This window comes from Staurois parvus, unplaced genomic scaffold (genome assembly GCF_062004578.1).
Source record: "Staurois parvus isolate SC_StPar_1 unplaced genomic scaffold, SC_StPar_1.0 ptg000251l, whole genome shotgun sequence".
NCBI lineage: Eukaryota > Metazoa > Chordata > Amphibia > Anura > Ranidae > Staurois > Staurois parvus.
The window spans coordinates 7888794-7915181 of NW_028318047.1; the positions used below are offsets into that span (position 1 = coordinate 7888794).

Sequence of the window (26388 nt, forward strand, 5' to 3'; positions counted from 1 at the left end):
TGCATTACCTTTGTACCTTTGTTCACCCAATACTTCTTTTTATGGGAGTGCATGTGACTCACTCCTCTCCCTTTCATGTTACATTGCTGTTGCTTGGTGATAGCTCAGGCACCCAGCGCTGTCACATGAGGATTGGACAAGGGTCCCCAGACCTATATAAGCTCTGACCAAGACCAACTTGGAATTTTACTGGGAATAATTTACTTCCTCTATTCTATTCCAAGGACATAGAGAGTAAAAGGGTAGTAAGGTATGCATAAGCAGCTGCAAGGAGCAGAATTAAAGCAATCCTATTGCTTTATTCTTCATGGGCAAAGCTCAGGTTCCCGTTAAGGCTGGATTCACATGAGCGTAGGCTTTTTAGAAGTGGCTCTGACCCTTGCCAAAACAACGGGGGTTAGTTGGGAGACAATGTGGTTTAGCTGACTGAACAATTTGCGCACTGTATAGAGCCTCAGATCCCTGTGTGTTGCATTGCACCTGCAGGTCTGCCTGCCTAGAACACTGCCTTGACAACACGATCTCTCTTTTGCATCTAGCGCCATGATGAATTCACAGTCTAAGGGTACTATTTACAGAGTCTGACGTACAGATTTCTACCATTAAACTATTTAAACTACATATTTACTAATTGAGAAAATTCAGTATGTTCCTTTTTTAAAATATTTTGCCTCTAATTCAGTGTGAAAGTTTCTGCGATTATCATGTTGTGTGTTTATCAGTTGATCTCTTATACGAAGTGTCTGTTCAGAGGGAGGATACAGTATATGTCATCACTAATGCTCGCTGTTTCTTTGTATGCATTTTTGCAGAAGACATGCCCAAGAAGAAAATAGCACGTGTGTTTCGGCCAACATCACCGGAAACTCTGGCATATTTAGATTTCAGTGTGTCTACTACCGGAATCCTGGCTGGAGTGAAGGTGCGACAGTAATATAGACATGTTTTGTTGGTTTTCTAGTACACCCACCTCACTGGTTCTAGAAACTACATAAACCAGCTGTAAGGTTCCCACTCCATCACCCTGTGGATTCATCTCACATACAGATTCATGTAAAAACTTTGTGGGTCAATCTTTTTGCTTTGTATTTAAATTCTTTTATTTGAGAAATTGAGAGGGGACTGATATAAAGCTGAACTCCAGGAAATCTAAAAATCCTTCCTTGCAGTGGGGTTTTGCCTGCACTGCAATGGTTAACTTGAGCTTTTTTTTTTTTTTTTTGTCTAAGGGACTCAGTGAAGCACTTTTATTTAACCAATCCTCTGTCCCTGAAGGCTCCTTCTACACTGCTAGACTGGTCCCTGCAACCTCTACTCCCCTATGCTCTGGCAGGCTAATATCCTATGACATCCTCACATCCTGAAGACTGATGGAGGGATCATAGCCCTGCATTAAACATGAGGACACTGAGGAACAGTCCAGTGCCAGAGCATAGGGGAAGACCATCTGCCAGGGAAGTGAAGGATCAGGGAAGTACAAGCACTTTTCTATTCCCTGGACATAAATGAGCAGGTAACCCTTGCAGTGCAGCTGCATCCCAATTCAAGGGAGGAATTTAAGTTTCTCAGAGTTGCGCTTTCCATGTGTTTCCATAGCCAAAACTTTGTTTTAGTTTTGGATAGAGTTGGGAAAGATTAGAATTTAAGCCAGGTGTTACTTCCGTTGGAGGCTCCATGGGAAAATTTCTGTCTGGTAAAAAGGTTGTCCCCAAGACAGGAAATCTAACAGCAGCATAGACAGAAGTACAAATGATTTTTTTAACGAGCATTTCCACCTTTGCAACCAAACTGGGTAACACCTTTTTTTCTTTTATATATTGTTTACACGTTCTTATTCAAAAAATTATAGCTTAAAAAAATGCTGCTTACCATTCAACTTGCTCTTTTCTGATAACTCCTGCACTGACAACTTCTACTTAGTTTTATTTGTTTAAGTGGCTGGGGAACTGCTTGCGATAATTAACCCTGTTTATACTGTGCTGGCAAATCTCATTATCGGTTGTAATACGCATATGAATACTGTCTGTCCTAACAAAGGGTTTAGAGATCTGCAATCTGTGCTTCTTGCAGTGTATGTAATGAGAGAAGATTTAGCCTGCCATTAGCCTTTCTGTTGGGACAGACTCACTGTGAAATGCTTGCAGTCAGCCACGATAGCTACACATAAAAACATAGTGAGGTTTCCTCAAATTTGACTGAAAAGTGGAGCTTTATTATACTTCTAAAGTCCAGCTTCAGCCAAAACTTAATACACAGTATAAAGCAGGGATTGGTAGCCTGCATCGGTTTTTGTGGCCATCTATGGTAAACAAAAACATGTCTTGGGAAGTCATAGAGCTGTCCATGTTTTTTTTGTCTTTATTGAGACACGTAACCCCCATTTCCTGTATGGGTGTAGCTTGGACAGCAAGTGAGGGAATACCTCCATAATGGGGTCACATTCAGAAATAAAAACCTTACAGAAAATGTAACTTTTTCCACCCTATCCAAAACTAAAATAATAGTCAAGAGTTGGGCTTTTATATCCTTAACTATTGGCCTCAGTAATTTTATATCTTTTTCTTTTCTTTTTACATATCTTCTAAAGATAACATATAAGCTGCATAAGTCTTTTTTTTTAATCCTTTTTAGATGTCTCATTCAGCCTGCAGTGCCTTATGTCGGTCCATTAAGCTGCAATGTGAGTTGTACCCATCTCGTCAAATTGCCATCTGCCTAGATCCATACTGTGGCTTAGGATTTGCCCTTTGGTGTTTGTGCAGGTAAACGCTCCTATTTCTAATCATTCTCTTTGCCTGTTGCATATATCGTGTAGATAGACATTACATGGCTGAATATCCGTATGTAAAATAGTCAAAAGAAAAAGCTTTGATTGAAAAAGATTTGCTTTATCTGTGTAGCAAACTCTGGTTGGCAAAACAGGTTGGAAACATAGCGCAGACATACTACTCTATCTTGTGTAAAGTACTAGAAAAACCAATCCACCATGCAATGAAGATAAACAAAGGCAGACGTGTTTGAAGTCTACCCTGTGTGACAAACATGGTGTCTTCCATGAATACAAAGTAGATATTAGTGTAGCCACTAAGGCTGCACTCACACCTTGGAGTTCCAAACATGTGCACAGAAGCGCTAATTTCTGCGCATGTCTGAAAAATGTGCATCTCGCTTGCGGTACCATTAATAATGGCACCCCAAATGTGGTTAATAGTCACGCAAGAGTCACTGCAAAAAAAAAGTGCTGGGCTACTGCAGAGCTACTTTGTTACAATTGTTGTGTGAAGGCAGCCCATTCAAGTGAATGGACTGCCCTATGCTGTTGCATGAAAAATTTGCAAAAAAAACCTAAACCCGTGCACAGCTGTAAATGGGGTCGTAGGAAGTGTTTTTTATTATCAAGATTAGATTACTAGGTGAAAATAAGCCTACAAAAATACTAATGTATCCACCACATCTAAAAACTGGTAAGGTACAATATATTACATTTTCGTTTCTGGGTTTAATCTCATAATAGCTTGAATCTACGCCTGTTCTCTTGTATATGTATGCTATAGTGTCAGCAAGATGTAAAACATACAGTATCTAAAGTTAACATTATTATATTCACTGTTTATTGCTGTCTGTGACCCTGTTGGGGAATTTCAACTTCACTATTATTCCAGGTGATCATTGTCACCAGGACAGAAAGGGCGAATACAAAAAAACTAAAAAGTTTTTCCCATAGATATACTGTAATTGAGTGCATATATACATGCACAAGGGTTTTAAAGGTGCCATATCCTGGCCTGCATATCGACTGATTTCCCACTGCAAGGAAATGATACAAAGAAGTAAATTCTTGCAGTTAGTGATTTCTATCACTGCTTGTTTTATAACCATAACCTGCTATTCTACTATACCAAGGTTATTATTATTATACAGGATTTATATAGTGCCAACGGTTTGTTCAGCGCTTAACAATATAAGGTTCTCTAACAATGTTCCTTTGCCATTTATGCAGCATTTATTCTGGTCACCAGTCCATTCTCGTGCCGCCTCTAGAGCTGGAGAGCAATGCATCCCTATGGCTTAGTGCAGTTAGTCAGTACAAAGTACGCGTCACCTTCTGCTCATACTCTGTCATGGAAATGTGTACCAGAGGCCTGGGAACACAGACTGGCACCTTGAAGGTACATATTCTTGTTAATATTAAAGTACATGTCTTAATCTGTATTTACCCACTTCTTCCTAATTTCATTCTTCCTTCTGTGCTTCCCTTAGGCTTTCCTCATGTTATGTATTATTTATCCTTTTTTTTTTTTTTTGTCTTGTACTCCATTATTTTGCTAATCCTTAAATTTCCTTCCTGATCCACTCCTTCCCTTGCCCAGTCACGAGGTGTGAATCTGTCTTGCGTGCGAACATGCATGGTGGTAGCGGAGGAACGGCCACGTATCACACTTACACAGTCGTTCTCAAAGTTATTCAAGGACTTGGGACTGTCCACCAGGGCTGTGAGCACCACATTTGGCTGTCGGGTGAATGTGGCCATCTGTTTACAGGTAGGGGTGCTGTGATAGAAATGTATATGCTGTTTGTGAAGCTTATCATTTTACTTCACGTATGTTCATGAAGGGTTGATCATGTTCACATCTGAGCTCAGATGAGTTCCACAGCCTCTGTTTATTCCCGCTCTTGCTATCATACCATTCCATTTCTCACTTTTCTTTGTGGTTCCTCTTTCAGCCCAACAGACTGGGCAAGCTTGCTGACCAGGTATGGTGTCTGCATGTATGTAAGCTGACATGCTAAGTGCAGCGTGCTTTGCTCTGGGCTCCGCTGGGCAGTGCAACAGAAGTGTGTGTCTGCACAGGAACTGCAGAGGGATCATTAAAGGCCAACTGCAGCTAAAACTGATATTGTTACAGATAGATGCTGGTATTTAGTATCACACGCCGGCTTCTTTTTATCTTTCAGAGACTCAGTGGCAAGATTTTCCTTTAAAGCCCAATTTACCTTTCAGGTTTAATTAGATAAACAGGTTCCGGGTGTGTTATAACAAAAGGTGGGCTAAGTCTTAAGGCTGTTACACACGGGCCAAATATCGGCCAGTTCAACAGAAACCGGCCGACATTCAGCCTGTGTGTACAGCTGTCCTTCCAACAGAAGCCTGTCTAAGGACTGGCTTTTTTCAAAACATCTTGCTGGAAAACCAGCATCTGATCAGTGTTCTAACATCACGTAGTACGGCGATTTCTGGTTTTTTTTTGGTGGGGGGGGGGTTTGTTTGTTTTTTTGTTCACCTTGCTGGCTTGAACGAAAAAAAACTGAATGCGAGTATCAGGCATTATAGTTTACTCTCTTTAAAGCAGCCACAGCTGGAGTAGAAAAGCTTGGCCGTCTGCTAGAAGGCTGTAGAAGGTTGACTTCTGTATAACCAGCCTGTTGGCAAATATTCACTCAATCAGTGCCGCCATCTATAGCTGGCAGTGCTGACGAGATTATTCTGAAGGCGGGAAAGCCTCCCCGTGGTCAGAATACAATAGCGTGGAATCCCCCCCATGGAGCTCCACTTCAAATGTGTGAATGGGGGAATCGAATTGGTTTTCTTCCGTTCAACCTGCTGTTTGAATGAAAGAAAGTGAATCTTGTAAGGCCTGCCCGAGGGTCTAATTCTGCAGCCTGTGACTGCCTTATAAAGGAAACAGGCTTCAAGACATTTAAAGTTGAACTGCAGGCAATTTTTTTTTTATTTTCCGCATTTCAGTAGGGCTGTGTCCATACTGCATGGGTTAACTGCTGTTTTTTTTTTTTTTGTTTTTTTTTGAGACGAGAGTGGAATATACTTACGTCAGGGCTCAAAATTTCCACTCACCTGCTTGCAGTGACGAGTGGAAATATGGTGGGGGTGAAATTGACAGTTTGGGGATGATCAGTGCAGCGGTTAGGACATTTACAAGCAGTGATCTCTCTGTGTGGCTTTCATTTAAACAGCTGAAAGCCATAAGAGGGAGAGGAGGAGAATCCGCTTCCAGATGCTTCATTGAATGCCATACTGAGAGATCACTGCTTGTAACTGTCCCCACCGCTGCACCGATTATCCCCCAACTGTCCCTCGGATTTTAGCTTCTTTCCATCCCTCATGTGCTCTATAGTGCCCATCCTCTCCCCACATCCTTCACACCAATAGGAGAGAGTGAGAAACTGGATCTGCTTTGCCTCCCCCTGTGCCCACCCACACTCCAGTCCAGCTTCTAAGGGGATGTGTGGGCGGGAACTTGTGTACAGATTAGCCAGCAGCTCTGTAATGCTTTGGAATGAGCTGGGGGAAATCCTTGTGACTGCGACTTTCCTTTTCCTTCTCACCTTCCTTCCTCTCCTCCTTCCCTTCCTCTCCTCCTTCCTCTCCTTCTTTCCACTCACCTTCCTTCATTCTTCCCATCCTTCCAAAAAACATTTAACAGTGTCATTTCATGAGATAATTTACAAGGGCGTGTTTAGGGGCAGGGTAGGGGTTGGGTGGGGCAACTGGTGACGAGTAAAGGACTGGCTAGTAGCTCAGGATTTAAATTGTGAGCCCTGCTATCTTAATCCTCCACCTTTCCCAGCACAAGAGTGGTCCAGCACCCCCATGCTCCAGCGTTCTTGAATATTGGACTGTTCCTGATGTCATTATGCCCAGAGCAGGCTCCATAGACCAGGAACAGTCCACCTCTGGACCACAGGGGAGTGCCATTTTCTGAATGATTGAAGGATCGGGTGAATATATGCTTTCTGCTCACCCCTAGACAGAACAAGCAGTTGACAGTGCCATGCAGGCGCATTCCAACTGCATGCAGAAAAAAAAATTGCCCAGAGTTCAGCTTTAATGCCTTTTGTTTAGTTGTACAGTATCTGGACTGTATTCAGCAGATTATGATCTATATAAAAAGCCAGCATGTGATTCAGCCTGCCAGCAACTATACAAACCTGAAATATCCGTTTTGTGGTAGAGTTGGCCTGAACATAAGATGATAGTTTTTAAAAACAGAACGAGTTTACAGTAATGATTGTTATCGCTACACTGGACAGAATTGAAGGTAATAGTGAATACAGAAAAGCTTCATGTTTGTCCAGATTACACACCATGTGCTTTTTAGACTTGTGTGTAAATAGCTTCTCACCTGCATGGCAGCTCCAGCACCTAATCCTTTTGAATAATTCTATTGTTTGCAGAGAAAAGTAAATTTTTATTTTTACAGGGCACTGCTGGTCCTGACCCTACCACTGTCTATGTAGATATGCGGGCTCTACGCCATGACAGGTAAAACGTCTGCCCTTCTGATTTTTTTTTTTTTTTTTTAATGTGATCTGCCATACTTTTTTTGTCTAATAATCAATTTGGTTATCTGTTAAGAGTTCGCCTGGTGGAGAGAGGTTCCCCACACAGTCTACCACTCATGGAATCTGGAAAGGTGAGACTTTTTACACCAAGTTCTGGATACCCATCTTTGGCTATCCCAAAGATGGCCTATAATTTTAGGCTGGATGCAACCGAGAGTGTGGAAAATGTCCAAAGATATGTCTAGGTACAGTCGGCCCTAAAGTAGCATATTGTGCTATTTGTTTATAGAACATTTTACTGTCCACTTGCAGCTTTAATAAATTTCTGCCCTTGGAGTAATTTTAAAATGGTGTATTTGGACAGCACTATGTTGTATGCCTATTCCTTGGTGGCAAAAGCAATCATAAGTTTCAACACAAATGTACTAAATTTGGTACAGGACTGTCTCCAGGATACAGAGCTTGAAAAGATGTATTTCCAACTGCAAAAGTATAATGACCTACATAAATAGATGTCTGATTCTCTGCATCAATCTTTGTACCCCCAACTCCTGCTTAGACATAACCCTGTAGAATTTGGTACACCCTGATTGTGAACTTTTTTATGCAAAAAAAGTAAATTTGATCAGATTTCTTGTTGATTAATTTGAGGGGACGAGGAGGCAGTAAGCTACAATAAACTCAGATTCCTGCATGCTTTGATAAAGAAAACTTTAAAAGTATACCATTGTCAGCATAGCCTTTCATAGACGTTGTGGACATTGTTTTTCCCAAGAATTGTATTCACTACTCAGGTGTTGTGTAAAAGTATCCAGCTCACTATCTTTATGCTTTACAGATTCTTCCTGGAGTGAAAGTCATTATTGCACATACAGAGACCAAAGGACCACTTGGAGACTCTCATTTAGGAGAAGTAAGTAAACCTGGACAATAATGTAGAGTAGTGTATGTAAAGCTAAAATTAGTATAGGAAGTATTAAAAAGGCAGTCATGTTTATTGCTGTATGTGTCTCTGCTGGGAGGAATTCACGCTGTCAACCTGTAGTGGAACCCAAACATAGAAAGTAGAAATCTTCAGATAGAGACAGCAATGTAAGAGGAGATTTCTACAGGCTTTGGAGACATTTCCTCATACATCTGATTGTGTTTCTGGGATTGGAAGTGTAAGGGAAATCTCCCCAACAGGACACAGCAAAAAAAAAAAAAAAAAAAAAAAGAACAGGAATATTAATTATTCCCTAAGCTAAAAGTTTTTTTGTTTTTTTTTCCGCTCTCTCTTTTAAAAAATAATGTCATTCTTGTTTCCAACAGGTGTGGGTGAGCAGCCCACATAATGCCAATGGTTATTACACTGTATATGGTGAGGAGGCCTTGCATGCTGATCACTTTAATGCACGGCTCAGCTTCGGGGACACTCAGACTGTGTGGGCTCGGACAGGATATCTTGGATTTCTCAGAAGAACAGAGTTAACTGATGCCAGTGGAGGTAATGAAGTTAGAAAATTAGGATTTGTTTGGAGACTCTCTTGAACTCCTACAACCACCATCCAGCATGGTTCTTCTATTGTTATTCAGTTGTTTTAACTAGTTCCACTGAGCATCTCTGAGATGCTTAGCCTCAGCAGTTGTTAGTTTCAGTGTGTATCCAAGGCCAGGCTACAAGTGCAAGCATCTAGATGCTTTACCCCCCGGTCACATCAAGCCCAACTTTGAAATCATGCGACTTACAGTTAAGTTGCACGATTTCAAAGTCGGGGGACATGCCAATTTCAGGTGCGATTTGCAAGACATCTGACACAGATGTCTATGCAAATCGCACCAAAAGTAGTACGTATACTACTTCAGAAATTTGTGCGGCTCCGACAGAGTTGGAACCGCACCAATTTGACTGCTCTAATTGTGGACAATAGGGTGCAATTGGCATATGATTTGCAAATCGCATGCCCAGCTGCACCTGATGTGACCGGGGTGTTAGAGCTGATCAGCCGTGATTTTCTCTGTGGTATGTACACCTCTGCTAGTCAGCAGTAGGGGTCTGATCAGACAGTTTTGCGAGCTTTACTAGGAAAACCTCCAGCTTACAACATCCAGGATTTGTGTTATTAGTTTAGTGGAGATTCCGGTTTTAAAGCTGAACACCAGACAACATGATAAATATGCAACTAAAATACCCAACATGAGCTGATTTAACTATCAAATTTTTTTGATTGCTGTTGTGATCCCTGCCAGACAGCAGAACCATATTCTCAATATACACTGTAGCAGCACAGATTGGTCAAGAACACACCTTCAGCCAATGTTATCACTTGACTCGCTCTTGTGTTTCTTCCTGTCAGCATATGCACTGCAAGAGGGCTTGACTGGCTCCTACTAGTCCACAGCCAGGTGCCATTCTTCTTCATCTTTATCTGTGGCTGGAGTTCAGCTTTAAGAATATAACAATAGGATTTGCCAAAAACAGCCAGATCATTTTAAATCAATTAGAAAATTGAAAGATTTCTTGATCGCTTTGCCTGTGATAAATGTATGATATAAATCTGCAATCATGGTACTACTAAACTTTTCTGGACAAAGTAGAAGTGCAATTACAAAAAGACTGTATAGATTGCCTTCAAAGAGAAATTCATTATCATTTACACTGTTCTTTTCCTAGAGAGGCACGATGCTTTGTATGTGGTTGGTTCTCTTGATGAGACATTGGAATTACGGGGTATGAGATACCATCCCATTGATATAGAAACATCTGTGATTCGATCTCACAAAAATATTGCTGAATGGTGAGTTTGCTTTTAATTACATAAATAGGTTCTCAATCAGCATGATGTGATAAGCATTTTTTTTTGGCCCACTTCACTTACTGTGTTCTTTTCTGGTCTATTCAGTGCCGTCTTCACATGGACAAACCTGTTGGTGGTTGTATTAGAGCTGGATGGGCCAGAGCAGGAGGCCCTGGACCTGGTGGCTCTTGTGACAAATGTAGTCTTGGAGGAGCACTACCTGATTGTAGGTGTCGTGGTCATAGTGGACCCAGGTGTCATTCCTATCAACTCTCGAGGAGAGAAGCAACGCATGCACCTTAGAGATGGATTTCTTGCTGATCAGCTTGATCCTATATACGTGGCATATAACATGTGAAATGATGGTGATAAGTTGCTTCTTGCCTGACCCTTGACACACTGGGTACTGGGGAATGAAAGAGAGGAGACTATTACTTCCATTATTCGAGGTGCTGGATTGCTGCTGTCTTCCTTCTCAGGCGATGTGTCTTCCCACCACCCAGGAATGTTCCAAGTCACAGAGAGAGGATGGGGCCTTTAATTGCCAAGAAATGTCAAGAGGAGAATGTACCTAGAGAATATTTGCCTCTTACTGTGACACTGGATGTAGCTTCCTCTCCCCTCTTCAACGCTGTTCTTTGTGCAGCAATACATTCTGCCCCATGTTGTGTCGCCTTACAAGAGCCCAATTTCATGCAATAATGTGAATCTCCGGATTTCTTGAATCTGAGCACATACATTTTTTTTAATATATGTAATTCATGGGGGTGATCATGCCTTCCTCCCCTGAGCCAAGGTGGACCTGTCCAAAGTGTGAATGTTCACCAGCCCTAAGTGAGCTGCTACTTCACTTCTCATCACTGAACTGAATGTAATTATGTACATAAACAGTATAATTTATTAAGTGCATCAGGCTAATGGATATGCCCTTGTGGTCAGGAAGATGAGGGGGAGAGACCCACTTCAATTTTAAACACTGTAGTTTTTATAGCAAAAAAAAAAAGAAAACAAAAAAAATCATTAAGCACTAAGGAGCCCGACAGTTACCTGTGATATTACAAAAAGATAAAAAGCACATTAAACATTTTAAAAAGGTGTTTTGTGTTACTTTTTGTATTTCATCTCTTGCAGTGCATGGTGAGTATGCGTCCACCCAAAAAAGAAAATTCTGGACCGAAACCAAAAATTCAGGATGCACTTGGCTGAAAACCGAAATGGGCAGTTTTTAAAAAATATATTTTTATATATAAAATTATATTTGACTTTTTAATTCAGATGAATTTAAAAAAAAAATACAATCCAGTAATTTAAAATAACTTTTATTGAAAGTAACACAAAAATTGGACAGAAAATGAAATGTGTGTGTGATAGATATATATAGATATATATATATATATATATATATATATATATATATATATATATATATATATATATATATATATAGATAGATAGATTAAAAAACCTAGTGCTGCTAAAGCCTTAAGGTTTTTTTTCTCACTTTAATGCATTCTATGTATTAAGGTGAAAAACCTTCTGTGCTACAGGATACAGCACTAAAGAATAGTTTATTGGATGAAGTGAAATCATAATGTTACCATTGATAACAATCTATGTTCTATATCAAGCAGTGGTGATACCTATACCCAATGCATTCTACAGCTAACTATGGGGAATTTAGCAGGGGCTGGAACCGACACTAATCTCATAGTCAGTCAAGCTAATTATGCCACAAGGGTGATCGCTGGATTCTCAAAGGTTTTTGAAAAACAAAAACGAGTTCATTGTTTTAACAACCTACTTATCGTTCAAATGAAAGCAGTATTAAACTGAAAACCAAAAATGTAACATAGTGCTGCTTAGCAATCATTGGTGTGGTGGCTGCATCGGTTTTATTTTCGTAGGCTTTTTTCACTTGGTGATCTGGCCAGTTCCACACCTGCATTGTTTATTTTTATAGAATATACACATGCTCTACCTTGCCAAAAGTATTGGGATGCCTGCCTTTACATGCACATGAACTTTAATGGCACCCAGTCTTAGTCCGTAGGGTTCATTATTAAGTTGGCCCACCCTTTTCAGCTATAACCGCTTCAACTCTTCTGGGAAGGTTGTCCACAAGGTTTAGGAGTGTGCCTATGGGAATGTTTGACTATTCTTCCAGAACCACATTTATGAGGTCAGGCACTGATGTCGGACGAGAAGGCCTGGCTCAGTCTCTAATTCATCCCAAAGCTGTTCTATCGGGTTGAGGTCAGGACTCTGTGCAGGTCAGTCATGTTCCTCCACCCCAAACTTGCTCATCCATGTCTTTATGGACCTTGCTTTGTGTACTGGTGCGCAGTCATGTTGGAACAGGAAGGGGCCATCCCCAAACTGGTCCCACAAAGTTGGGAGCATGAAGTTGTCCAAAATGTCTTGGTATGTTGGTGCTTTAAGAGTTCTCTTCACTGGAACTAAGGGGCCAAAAACAACCCCACACTATAGTGTAGTGTAAAGTTTGGAGATCTTTAGCTATTGACTCTGCAGGCATTATGTGATATCTGTGCACTTCCGCATGCGCTGACTCGTTTTGTCATTTTATGTGGCCTACCACTTTGTGGCTGAGTTGCTGTTCTTCCCAGTTGCTTCCACTTTGTTATAATACCACTAACAGGTAACTGTACTAGCAAGGAAATTTCACAGATGGACTGGTGACTAAATTGCACAGGTAGCAACCTATCATAGTACCATACTGGAATTCACTGAGCTCCTGAGAGTGACCCATTCTTTCACAAAGGTTTGTAGAAGCAGTCTGCATGATTTTTACACCTGTGGCCATGGAGATTATTGGAACACCTGAATCCAGTGATTTGGCGGGGTGTCCTTACAGGGGCCAACTTTGAAAATAAGTATTGTCTGAAGGGAGGAGATTGATTGTTTATATGTACTAGCAGATTTAGATATACAAATTGAAGCCAAACCCACCTAATACTGTATAAATAGTTACAGCAAACTGTTTTTTTTTTTTTTCCCTTTTGGGTTAAAGATTTCACATAAATAATAGCTGATCCTTGTAAGATCACAAGATGAAAATAAAAGAAAGCTTAAAAAATGAAAATAAATGCAGCCACTACATCTAAGAATTGGTGAGCTGCAATATAATACATCAGTGCTTGACAATTCCAAGATGCCTGGGCCCCAGCCGGCCCACACTGCCCTGTTCTCCCCCACCCCAGATCTGGCTCCTCTCCCCTGTCCCGCTGAGTGGAGCCCAGCTTTCTGGGACCCCAAGAGTTCCCCCCCCCCCAAAGGACACTGCAGGCCTTCCCCGCTGCTCCCTCTTGTCATGCTACCAACCCCCCCCACACTTTTTTTTTTTTTTTCTTTTTTAAGCTGGCTCCTAGATTCAAAGCTAATTTGTCAAGCCCTGTAATAAATGGTTGCTTTTGGATTTAATACCACATCAAGCTGCATTTAGGTTGGCAGACATGGAAAGAGATATTGGGACTATTAGGCCTCTTTCACATGGTCATCGTCCATTCAACCACGTTTAAAAAACAAATGGATTCAGTTTGCACATCTATCTTCAGTTTATTTCAGTCTACATCAGTTTTTGCCTCCTTTTTTTCTTAGTTGTTGCAGAGATCAAAAGTATAAACAAAAAAATGTTTCTTGCCTCTAAACGGAACAGATAGCATCCATCCCAATAGATCTGGATATTTGCTGTTCTGTTTAAAAAAAATGGACTGGGACATAGGTGGATATTAACAGCTGACCATCAGTTTACATACATCCACCCAACCATAGGCTTACATTGTGGTTCAGTCTGGATTCCTCTAAAAAAAACAATTGACAGATGGATCTAGAGTGGATGCCCAAGTGAAAGAGGCCTCAGTTTCACACCACAGCTGTTCCGTTATATACTGTCTGTCATTACCTGCCAGGTAATATATTTGAAACTTAAGTCTAACTTGGTTTGTGTCTTCTTGTTCATATAAACTGCTGCAGCGCCTTTCATGGAAAGAAATTTATCTCCACATTGGAAATATCTTGCAGCCAACCTATCATCAAAAGAAACATAGAATATTACTAACTCAGTGCAGCATTGAGAGTGGGCATATGTCTGAAGGGACAAACATATTGCTGATAACAGCTGATCAGTGTCCTCCCTTTTCATGCATGAGAGAATGTTGTTGCTGGGGGCAACCCAGAAAATGCTCCTTTCAGACATTTTCATGCAAAATTCATCATGGTGTAAAGTACTCACATTGTGTGCCGTTGTCGCTGCTTCTCCAGTCACAGACCAGTTGAGTGTGACAGATAAGTGACGTCTCCAAAAAGGATTCCTGTTAAATACTGCAGAGCCCTCAACCCAGTCTCCTCTGTGACTCTGTATCGGTTCATCCAGCATAAAGAGTGTGTGTTTCCAGTGAGTGAGCCTTAGAGAATAAAAATATACCTGATATAAAGCATGCATTAAAAAATGTGGGCTTGGAGTACAGAAATCTAACTACAATAAAATAGGGACCTATACACTTCACATGTAATTAGAGGACATGTGCGAGGTATATTTATACAGCATTGAATCAGACAAACATTCTCTGCAGCAGGTCAATCTTCCAGGTGAATGTTTCTGAAAGTCACATTCAGTGCTTTATAAAAAAAAAAAAAAAGCCTCATTGACTGCTGTCATTCTCAAGTATCTATATTCATTGACATATTGGAAACACTTAAAATTAAGCATGTAGTTAGACATGTATCCAGCTATTTGCAAATTGTTACTTGGTACTGACACCTACAAAAACAGTAACCATCACTTCCAAAGCAAGTCTGCATGTTGCTTTAGTACACACATCTAGGATTCGTCATTCCTCATTATGCCACTTACAGGCAAGATATTGCCTCCCTTTTAGACTGTAGTAGGTAGTTTGAAACTAGCAGCACATTGAGATTAAAAAGGATTTACAAGAACAATTAATAACTCTTTGCTGTGCTTGATGGGCTTTCAGTTACTAGAAGGAAGTGGGCTGAGGTAAACACCAGGAAGCTAAAGTTTGAACATAAAGATACAGCCAGTAACTACTTCAAGACTGGACTGTTTCACCCCCTTCCTGCGCAGTCCATTTTTCAGCACTGTTACACTTTGAATGATACTTAGTCATGCAACACAGTACCCAAATTCATTTTACATAATTCTGTTGACATGGGTTTCTTTTGGTGGTGTTTATTCACCACTTTTTTTTCCTATATAAAGAAAATAAAAAATGGAAAACTTTTTTTTAATTTTCAAAGTTTCCATTAATAAAATCTGCAAGTAAATAATTGGCCTTCATAAATTTCAGCCACAATGTATCCTGCTACATTTCTTTGCTTAAAATAACACAAATTAGTGTGTATTATTTGGTCTTTGTGAAAGTTAGTCTACAAAATATGGTATATATATATTTAAATATTAAACAGTCCTGATTGAACTGCCCATCTCATCCCCCCACCCCCTTTTCGGATAATACAGTCCAAAGTATTTGTCTGGTGAGTTTTTTAAATTGTAATTTGGCACAGTTTTTGGGAAAATGAAGAAATGAAATAAAATGTGTTTTTTTTATTCCCCCCACAAAGTTGTCATTTTAACATATTTCTTACACACAGCATAGGCACATTTACATCCAAAAACGTATTTTGCTACTCCTCCTGAGTATGGCCATACTACATCTGTAAGACCCTTTCACTGCCTAACCACACAGAAGGGTCCAAAATTCAATAAGCACGTTCAGGCATCCCAGGGGGCACAAATTATGCATCCAATTTTCCTGACTATCCCATCACAATTTTGGAGGCCCTGCAGCAACAGGACAATGCAAACACCCATAGAAGGTGAATAAAGACCCTGAGGTATTTTTTAAGAGGCATAGTGAGTCTTTTGAAGACTTCAATTTCCTTTCTGCATTTTTCAAAAACGTGTGGCCAAAAAAAATTATTTTTTTTTTATTCACACAAAGTTCAATAAGATATTTTTTAACCCACAGCATAGGCATACTTAGAATTACACCCCAAAACACATTCTGCATCTTCTTTTGAGCATAGTGATACCAACGGTGTGGGAATTTTTCAAATGTTTTGACTGATTATGTACCAGACATTTTACCTTGTGTATCACACAAACCAAAAATGTACTGTAATGGTTGCTTCTATATAAGCGGTCAGGGAATATAGCTTAGCATTGTGCCACTTATGTCAGTCCCCATTCCTATGCGCCAAGCAAGCTTGGCTTACTGGTTTGAAGCTTTCCAGGCCCAGAGCAGTGGCACAGCCTCGTATGACCCAGTCTCTGAAGACTACTTTATGGCCTGGCATCAATCAACATTCCAAAGCTTCACGCTATTTGGTTGTCCATACAATGCTGGATTTATTCTATGCCATGACAGCATTCTGCCTATCCTTACAGCTTAAGACTGGTCCAAGTGGATGTGTTAAAAGCCAGACGTTCACTTCCAAAGTGCAAGGAAAGAAACTTTCATCCCAGAACTGCTGAATGAACAACCTACCCCCTGCCACATTCTTAAAAACTCCAGCATGTGAGCATGTGTTCCATGGTGTCTTTCAGATATCTTGGACCTGGCAAAGATCAGCAGACCATATTCCCATGCACTGTGGGATTTCTGCATGTGTATAGAAACGCTGCAATCTTCTGCCAGAGTGCCTCTATGCTCCCCAATGGCGTTTGTGTGCAAATGCACAAATATGCAACACAGTTACAACACAACAAACACACTGCCTTCTCTAAGCCAGAAACCTAAAAATGCTGCTTGGCAACACAAAAAGAAAGAAAACAGGTAAAAAAATTAAAATGTTTAGCTTTTATGTAGGGGGTAAGGATAAAATAAAAAAAAAGCTGCAGTGAGTTTAGTTCCACTTTAACCCCTTGGCAATGAATACACACAAATTGGCAGCCTAACAGAACTGGGCTTTTTTCCATGGGGCCGCTAATTTGCGTACCTGTCTTTCTGCCTGAAGCGCTGCACAGCACGCTCCCAGCACAAAGACCGGGGTGTCACTGAGAGCCCCGGGTCCCGTTCTAACGATCGGGACCTGGAACCCCTGATTCCAGGTGACCTGTTTGCTCTGATAGCCTTTGATTGGCTATCATATTGATCAGTCACCGTGAAGTCTACCCCCCTTGTTTTCTCACTCTGAATAGAGGAGAGAGATACATTGTATCTCTTTCTGTCCTTTCAGAGAGAGAAAAAAAAGTGTGTGTAAAAAAATAAATAATAAACAAATATACCTAGATCAAGGTTTGATCTAGGTCTGTGCCAGGGTTAGCGTTTGGGTCAAGGGGCTTTTATTTTTTGTTCTGGGTTTCTGGGCCATACTACGAGTACAAACAACTAACATACACACATATGGTATCGCTGCAGTCATCAGCAGGAAAAATGATTTTGGGTTGTTCATTGGTGGTAAGTTAAGGTAGTAGCAAGAAATATACAGCTAAATTTAAAAAAAAATTTGTTTTTTTTGCTATTTTGGGCCAGTTTTCCTTTGGTAATAGAAGAAAAAAAAACAGGAGATATCCATTACCATTTACCACCAAATGAAAGCCTAATTTGTCCTGAAAAAATAAGGCATAATCCACCTGGATGCACAAAGTAGTTGTGATCATATGTATGGTTTTGCGAACACATGCCAGAGTTGCATAATTGTGCTTAGACGTTAAGAATTGTTTTACCCTTAGGGATGAAGGGGTTAAGCACTATTAAGGGGCAGATCTCAGCACTGCAATCTCATTCCAAAAATCCTGTATTCTTCATACATTTTAATAGGTATGCCTATTCTTAAGACTGTTATCGAATTGCTATGTATAAAATGATTTGAACAGGGTATAAGTATTAGTGTTCTATTTCTTCAGACATGCATAGAAACTTGGAAGAGGTATGTTTGCTATATTTGACTTATGAGTTAAAGGGACCTACATGCCCCTGGCTGTCAATGGTTTGGAACTGAACCAAGAAGTGAAACCATGGAGTATGCCATCACGCTTCACATGGAATGCAAAGGGACCGCTCATTCTCTAAAAGACGACAGAAATTGTCACAATACATTCATAATACTATATATTATAAAAAGAAAATAGGGTTCTTTTTTTCTATCAGCAGCATTGGAGGTTTCTTGCCTCTACCTTTACACTCAGTGACCCTGCTCCAACTCCCTGCAGCTTAAAGGTGGTCATTTCCTATACAATCTGATTGTACAATCTCCTTTAGACATACCTAAACCATGTATTCTAAGGACAATCCTACATAATGCAGTGCATTTGTATCATATCATGTAGGCCCTTGATCTACAGTTGTGTCCAAAATTATTCAACCCCCACTGAAATTGAGTGTTTTGGCCAGTTTGACATTGCTTTTGATCATTCAGTCATCTTGCTTACATTTACATTAAAGAGGCACTTGTAGGTCAGACAAATATAACATAACAGTTATAATGAAATAACCACAAATGTCTTTTCTGTGCTCACAGCATTATCAGTTTTATTCAACCCCCAAGTGACATTCAATCTTAGTACTTAGTACAGCATCCTTTTACAGTTATAACAGCTTTTAAACGTGAAGCATAGCTTGACACAAGTGTCTTGCAGCGATCTACGGGTATCTTCGCCCATTCTTCATGGGCAAAGGCCTCCAGTTCAGTCACATTCTTAGGCTTGCGCACTGCAACTGCTTTCTTTAAGTCCCACCAGAGGTTCTCAATCGGATTTAAGTCTGGTGACTGCGATGGCCACTCCAAAATGTTCCAGCCTTTCCTCTGCAACCATGCTCTAGTGGACTTGGAGGTATGCTTGGGATCATTGTCCTGTTGAAAGGTCCAACGTCTCCCAAGCCTCAGGTGTGTGACGGACTGCATCACGTTTCCATCCAATATCTCCTGGTACTGAAGAGAATTCATGGTACCTTGCACACGCTGAAGCTTCCCTGTACCTGCAGAAGCAAAACAGCCCCAAAGCATGATTGACCCTCCACCATGCTTCACAGTAGGCAAGGTGTTCTTTTCATCATAGGCCTTGTTCTTCCTCCTCCAAACATAGCGTTGATCCATGGGCCCAAACAGTTCTAATTTTGTTTCATCAGTCCACAGAACACTATCCCACAACTTTTGTGGTTTGTCCACATGGCTTTTGGCATACTGCAGTCGACTCTTCTTATTCTTTGGAGACAGCAAGGGGGTACGCCTGGGAGTTCTGGCACGGAGGCCTTCATTACGCAGTGTGCGTCTTATTGTCTGGGCTGAAACTTCTGTACCCACATCTGACAAATCTTTTCTCAGTTCCTCAGCAGTCACACGGGGACTTCTCTCCACTCTACGCTTCAGGTAGCGCACAGCAGTCGAAGTCAGCATCTTCTTTCTGCCACGACCAGGTAGCGTTTCAACAGTGCCCTTTGCCTTGAATTTGCGAATGATGCTTCCTAAGGTGTCTCTTGGTATGTTTAACATCTTTGCAATCTTCTTATAGCCATTGCCCTTCCTGTGAAGAGAAATCACCTCTTCTCTTGTCTTCCTGGACCATTCTCTTGCCTTCACCATGTTTGTAACCACACCAGTAAATGTCTAGAAGGAGCTGAGTATCACAGTCATTTTAAAGCTGCCTAATTGGTGCTTATTATGCTTGATTGCTGCTCGGTGACATCCACAGGTGTTTTCAATACCTGATGGAAAGCACCTGTATGAACCTCTGTTCTTCAGAGTGGTAGTCTTTAAGGGGTTGAATAATTGTGGCAATGAAGAAACCACATAAGAACCATTTACTACTGTATTACATAAACAATTGATGTCATTTTAGTTGCATTTGGGTAGTTACAACGTCCTTGTAGGATTTGATTCTGAATACAATTCCAAATGTACACTATAGTCCCTAAACCCCTTTACAGCATTGGGGGTTGAATAATTTTGGACACAACTGTACATGATTTATGGTAGAGCTAACAGAGATTGAACATGAAGAGCATAATAGTGACCATACATTGTACAAACACCAACCTCCTCTCTCTGCTCTCCTTCTCAGGGCCCCTTCACAGTTCTCCTTTGCAACATTGCATTCTCCTTCTGTGTGGCCATTTCTGTTTTTTTTCTGCCATTGTTTTGCAGACTTTGGAGGACTTCCATCCACAGACTGAAGCCACGTAGAGAGAACACAGCACAATGTACATATGACATGCACTGATCTCAGAATGCACACAGGATACACTCAGCCAAACTACAAACTGCACACAATTAACAGTACTACTTATTGTTGCGCTAAGCTTTGTTAGAAGCCTTAGTTTAGCATTGACCTCCTTCCTCAATGTGTGCCTGTGACAAATTTTCCTGCTATGAGTCTGTACGTTGGTAACTGAGGTCTAGCAGAAATGGAGGTTTGATAAAAGCAAGATGACTTTTCAAAGAGGGGAACATCTGTGCCATGGTTGCCAATTATTCAGTACAAGGAATACTACTTCGAGTTAGCAAATGAACGTTAATCAATTTCATGTGGTCTTGTGAGTGCTGTACAAATGCAAAGAAGCATGCTATAGTCAGATGTCTGCTACCTTAGTTATCTTTACAGTGTAATAGGTTGCACAGAGTAAAGCTGGCCAAACACTGATCAAAATTTGATCAGTGTGTGATTGTTCAATCGACTGATATTGAAGTTACAAGCTGGAAAAGTTTTTGTCTCAGCAGCTACAGCTGATCAGGGTATATTTTTTTTCCATTCAGCCTCCTGGCTGAACCAAAAGAAAACGAACCATTTATGTGTCTATTAACACAACCTTTCAACAACAATTTAGCATTAACCACTTGCCATCCGCCCTATAGCAGAAGTACTGCTACAGGGCGGCATGACTGTGAAAATCACGTATATATACATGATTTGCATTTCTGGGTAGGGAACGTGAGCGCTGCCCTACCCTCCCCACTTTTGGCGGCTGGGGATGTCAATTACCGGGTTCTAGCTGGCATGGAAATGCTGCTTTGTATCTCTCTGCACAGCAAGTAAAACAGCACACGGTTAACCCTTTCATCGCCCCAGATGTTAACCCCTTCCTGCCCAGTGTCTCTTTTTTTTTTTCTTTTCTTATAGCACTGATCACTATTAATGTCACTGGGGATGTCAGTAGCAGTTAGTTTCCACTCAGTGTCAGAATGCCCGCCGCGGTCCCGCGATAAGTCGCTGATTGCTGCCATTACTACTATAAAAAAAAATTAAAATTCCAGTATATATACATATCCATTTTGGCCTAAATTTATGAAGAACTTTGATTTTCATAAATTATTTTATTGGATATGTTTTATAGTAAAAAATATTGTTTTGGTTTTTTTTTAAAAAATTGTCAGTCTTTTTTTGTTTTTAGCACAAAAAATAAAAAATGCAGAGGTGATCAAATACCACAGAAAGAAAGCTCTGTGGGAAAAGGTGACATACATTTTATTTATGTACAGTGTTGCATGACCACGCAATTGTCAGTAACAGTAACACAGCGCCGTATCGCAAAAAAATGGCCTGGTCAGGAAGGGGGTAAATCCTCTGGAGAGCAAATGGTTAACTGTTCACATACAGTATATGGGCCTTATGGAGAGTCTAACAATTTTGTAACATTAAGTTCTTGTAATGATTAGGATGGTAGTTCAAAGCAAAAAATTATGCTCACCTCTAGCTCTTTACTTTTCAGAGTCTTCATATTTATATTCAGCAAGACGCAGGGTTCAGACAGACAATCCTCCGGGTTTAGCACATAGTCAGGTTTTGGTTTGGACAGGAACTCTTGTACAGCAATAGGCCTGCAATGGATGAAATACAATCTCATACCAAAGAATGCTACTGCATTTAGCCAGTGCTAAACTATCATTTTCAAGCTTTGTGCAGGCACCATAATTTCTGATTACAAAATGTTAAGGTTTTTAGCAAAAGACACTAGACATGGCTGACTACCTTTAGTCCAAAAAAAAAAAAAAAAAAGCTGGGCCCTGTTAGCCAACAACATAGCCTAAGGCTGAGCACATGTTTGGCAAATCAACAGGTGATTTTTCTGTACTTGCAGTGTCTTTAAAGGAATAAAATGTGGGGAATGTGCATGTTTGCAGAGATGTACTGCATATGTTTTCTTCACAGGAATTCAGAGTGTTGGTTTTGCTGCCATCTTCAGAAGATTTTGACACTGACATACAAAACAGTAGTGGCCCTCCTATTATAACCCCTCGTACTCCCTGTATGCTTTTTTTTTTTTTTAGTGTCTAGGAGGATGGGTGTCTTTCTCAGACGTCTAGCCATTTTTTCTTTACCCACCTCCCGCCCGCCATATAGTAATATGACGAACGCAAGGTGGTTCTCTCGTTCTGGGAGGACGTCATATGACGTCCTCCCATTCTGACAGCGCATGCATGGCTCCCGGAGCATGCAGCGCGGTGATCGGTGGTGCGCTGTGTCCCTCGGACACAGTGGATCACCGATCCACGGAAAGAGCCGAAGATGTCAGCTCGGTCATGTGATCAGCTCGAGAGGAGAGCCGGTAATCGGCATTCCGCGGAGGGGACATGTACACTGATCATCAGAGCACTGATGATCAGTGTAGCCCCAGCAGTGCCACCTTTCTGTGTCCATCAGTGCCACATATCAGTGCCTACCAGTGCACATCAATGCCACATATTAGTGCCCATCCGAGCTGCCTTTCAGTGCCACCTATCAGTGCCAGTCAGTGCCTCCTAACAGTGCCAGTAAGTGCTGCCTTTCAGTGCCCATCAGTGATGCCTGTCAATGCCCATCAGTGCCACCTATCAGTGCCCATCACTGCAGCCTCATTAGCGCACATCAGTGAAGGAGAAAAATCACTTATTTACAAAGTTTTATAACAAAAACTAAGAAAAAAACGGTTTTGTTTTTTAATTTTCAGTGGTTTTTCGTTTGTTTAAGAAAAAATAAAAAACCCAGAGGTGATTAAATACCACCAAAATAAAGCTCTATCTGTCACAAAAAAAAATAACAATTTATATGGGTACAGTGTTGCATGACCATGCAATTGTCATTCAAAGTGCAACAGCACTGAAAGCTGGAAATTGGCCTGGGCAGGAAGGGGGTGTAAGTGCCCTGTAGGCTTGTGGTTAATCAAGATTCCTCCACAAGCTGCTTAAGCTGGTCTCTAGACCCAGCTTTTCATATCCGCATTTCCACAATTATAGCTTTAGAGGCCGTACACAGACCTCATTGGACTAGATGATTGCGGGGCTAACATTCGGGCACTGGGCAGTCTTTCCTCGCATAATTCATAGCTGATCTGCCCATGGCATTAGCAGCCGAAGGGAACAAAAGAGAACTTGCTAACAAAAGTGAAGACTTGGATGACTCCTGCATTGAAGGGATTAACACTAAAGAGCCTGAAGTTTCTTCTATGGGACAAAAACACTCTGGCCTGAGCTGTATTCAGGACTAGATCCAGATAGTCCGAAGGATAAGCCAATTCCAGTGAAGATTTTTGAAGGTTCAGGATCCATATGAACTCCTGTAATATTTGGACAGTCCAAAGCCACTTTGTCCAACAGAGCCCACACTAAACATTACATAAACCATAGGTTGTTTACGTATGCCATAATGGAGATGCCACAAGAGGGCTAATATTGGGGTTAGCAGCTTGGTGAATGCCTGAAGTGAGGACAAGAAGCTAAATGACAGGGCAACAAACTGGTAGTGTAGGGGCTCCACAACAAAACGCAGAGGTGCTTGAAAGATGACATACTGGTATGAATCCTTGATGTCCACAGAAACCAGAAAGCTTCCTGGTGAAAAGAGGTGATGACAGAATGGGTAGATTCCATGCAGAACCTGAGGGTTCAAATGGAGACATTCAGATATCGGAGATCCAAAACTGAAAGGGGTCATCTGTCCCATGTTGGAAGTGTGAACAGGTTGTAGTAAAATCCTTGAAACCGTTCTGCCACAGGAACTGGAAAAATACACTTTGGTTTGGTGAGAAACTATAAAGGTGGCACAGAACAAACTCCAATTCTTAGCCCTCTTGCACCCAAACGTTGGAGATACAAGCTGTCCCAGTTTTCAAATGTATTGCACTCTGGAAAGAAGGAGGCACCTTCATGCCTGAGGATGTTGCAAAGTTTTTGAGTGCCAGACCTTGTGGAGGGACTGGGTAATTCAAGCTAATGGGGTCCTCAATGTGGATGCGAGGGAGTAAAGAAACTTAAAGAACATTTCAAAATGGTTAAACAGTCTGATCCTTTGGTGGCAAGAGTAGTCATTTTCCTCAGCAGAAGCCAATTACATCCTTGATAATGGAATCAAGAGTAGATGCAAACAGATGTTGGCCCTTGTGGATCAAACGTTTCTTAAACCCAGGTTCCACAGTCCAAAACGTTAAACAAAATGCCATCAACAATCAAGGGATTAACTGCAACAGTGCTGAGGTCTCTTAATAGATTTTGACCAGTCAGTCATGGTTTGGCAAAGTAAAATCACAGCCAGGATGGGGTGAAAGGCAAAACCTGCCAGCAAGAACAGAGTTCTAGAGAAGGGCAAACAACTAGTGAGATCAACTGGGTCCTTAACTACTTGAGTAAAGCCTGTCATACCGCTAGCCGACTATTACTTCGCCATTCAACATTGTACCAAAATTAGTTTGATTCAGGGGGTTTACAATCTGCGTGGAGAAAATAGAAAAGTGGGTGCAAGGGGTCTTTGTGGTCTTGAGAGATTTAAAGGTCCCAAGATGGGATACGGCATGTGCAGAAGCAATCCTCTATTTTGACAACAACCAAAACAGTTTCTTTTAATTTTTAAGTAACAGTGGACTGTGAACTCTCCAAGGGAAAGCTCATCAGTCAAAGACTGGAGTAACTCGGAACAAGACAGAGTCCCAGAGGTTAGTGGCTCAGTAGCCATCTAGGACACAGGTAAATTAGATGGAGAATTTGCAAAAGGTGCATAAGTGTGCTTGTGGCTTCTGTGGTCACAGTCAGCAAATAACTGGTTAATTTGGGCCAAAAAGTCTTACACGATTATAGTAAAAACCTCAGCCAAATTGGCAGAGAAGCTGGCCACACCAGACAGAGCTGAACAAACCTCTTAAGACAGATTCCACTTTAGGAGCATCTTGTTACAGTGTGAGCTGGGGACACCCAGGACTGTACCACCCTTTCCTTAGAATCAGACATGTTGCAACAACATGGCTGTAATGAAACAAGGTAAGAAGCAAGTCCTCAGGTACTTACCAAACCAAAATAGCTAGTAGCAGGTAATGGTCAGATAGCAAGAAATGACCAAAGTCACTGTATGCAAGCAGCAGAAACAGACCAAAGTTCCATGTGGCTCCTTGTGAGCAGGATCAGCAGAAAGATGCTTCCGCAACACTGTATGGCAAGAAAGTGTACAGATTACATCAGTGCTCAGTCCCACACAGTTGACCATTTCCATTGTGAAAACCAGTAGAAAGCAGGACGTTGCAAATGCATCCTGCGGACCTCTGCAGTTGAGTTAGTTCCTGGTGCTGGTCCCAACCACTCTACCCACCAGTTGGGTCTTCACAGAAAGAGCAAGTGCTGAGACAATGGAAATGGCTCTAAACCTGGAAAGTGTTCTGCAGCTAAATTACCAGCAGAGTGTCTGGAAAGTGCCCTACAAGGAACCCATTGCCTGAAGGTAATTTCCAAGCTATCCTTGCAACATCCAATCCAGCAGGTTCCAGATGCCTCATTTCAAAAGTCAGGCTGAGGATGGCTGGCCAGATTGCTGCAATCAAAGGGCGAAGACTGTAGAGAATTATGAATGCTTTAGCAGGTAAGGCCACATTCGCACAGGTGTACTTGTCCATATGTCAATGCAAAGGTCCATTTTCAGCCCCCCATGATGCACAGGTTTTTCCATGCAGGGTTGTGCAGGCAGCCTGTTAAAAATGAATCACAGGCAGTCAGATGCAAGGACCTGCACAGATCTCCACACACATCTTAGAGTGCACCTCAGTGCACAGCACAGATCAGGATGTAGACAAACTGCATGTGGGGATCTGTGCAAGTCACTGCTGCCTGCATGCTTCTGCATAGAACACCAATGCATCCTGGGCAGCGGAAGATGGCCCTTCAAAAGGGGGGGTCGGATTGGTACACCCGTGTGAATTATGCCTAACACAAACATGCTTGTAGTTTAACCGCTTTCCGGCCGCCCTATAGCAGATATACTGCTACAGGGTGGCACGGGTGTGCAAAATCACGTATATATACATGATTTTGCATTTCCGGGTAGGGGATGTGCACCCTATCTGCCGAACCATTCGCGGCCGTGGCTATCAATCACCGG

The 26388-nt window shown here is 41.4% G+C and overlaps 2 protein-coding genes across 8 annotated transcripts in view; one reads left to right on the forward strand and one right to left on the reverse strand.

The window, feature by feature from the left end:
- DIP2A (DIP2 acetate--CoA ligase A) overlaps positions 1-11175 on the forward strand; it is a 144632-nt gene extending 133457 nt beyond the window's left edge. For 4 of the 7 annotated variants that reach the window (XM_089680886.1, XM_089680887.1, XM_089680891.1 and 1 more), the window contains 11 exons: positions 813-922; positions 2632-2762; positions 4001-4169; positions 4371-4541; positions 4726-4755; positions 7221-7282; positions 7376-7433; positions 8141-8215; positions 8614-8788; positions 9956-10079; positions 10185-11175. In XM_089680886.1, the coding sequence (XP_089537012.1) occupies positions 813-922; positions 2632-2762; positions 4001-4169; positions 4371-4541; positions 4726-4755; positions 7221-7282; positions 7376-7433; positions 8141-8215; positions 8614-8788; positions 9956-10079; positions 10185-10437 (1358 nt within the window). In that variant the 3' untranslated portion in view covers positions 10438-11175. The remainder of the gene's footprint in view (positions 1-812; positions 923-2631; positions 2763-4000; positions 4170-4370; positions 4542-4725; positions 4756-7220; positions 7283-7375; positions 7434-8140; positions 8216-8613; positions 8789-9955; positions 10080-10184) is intronic. The other 3 variants (XM_089680888.1, XM_089680889.1, XM_089680890.1) reach the window with 3 other exon arrangements.
- Positions 11176-13411: 2236 nt separating this feature from the next.
- The window catches only part of PRMT2 (protein arginine methyltransferase 2), a 30996-nt gene continuing 18019 nt past the window's right edge, over positions 13412-26388 (reverse strand). Inside the window, 5 exon segments of the mRNA XM_089680893.1 lie at positions 13412-14122; positions 14329-14520; positions 18008-18057; positions 18060-18126; positions 21743-21872. Coding sequence (XP_089537019.1) covers positions 14090-14122; positions 14329-14520; positions 18008-18057; positions 18060-18126; positions 21743-21872 — 472 coding nt within the window. The 3' untranslated portion in view covers positions 13412-14089.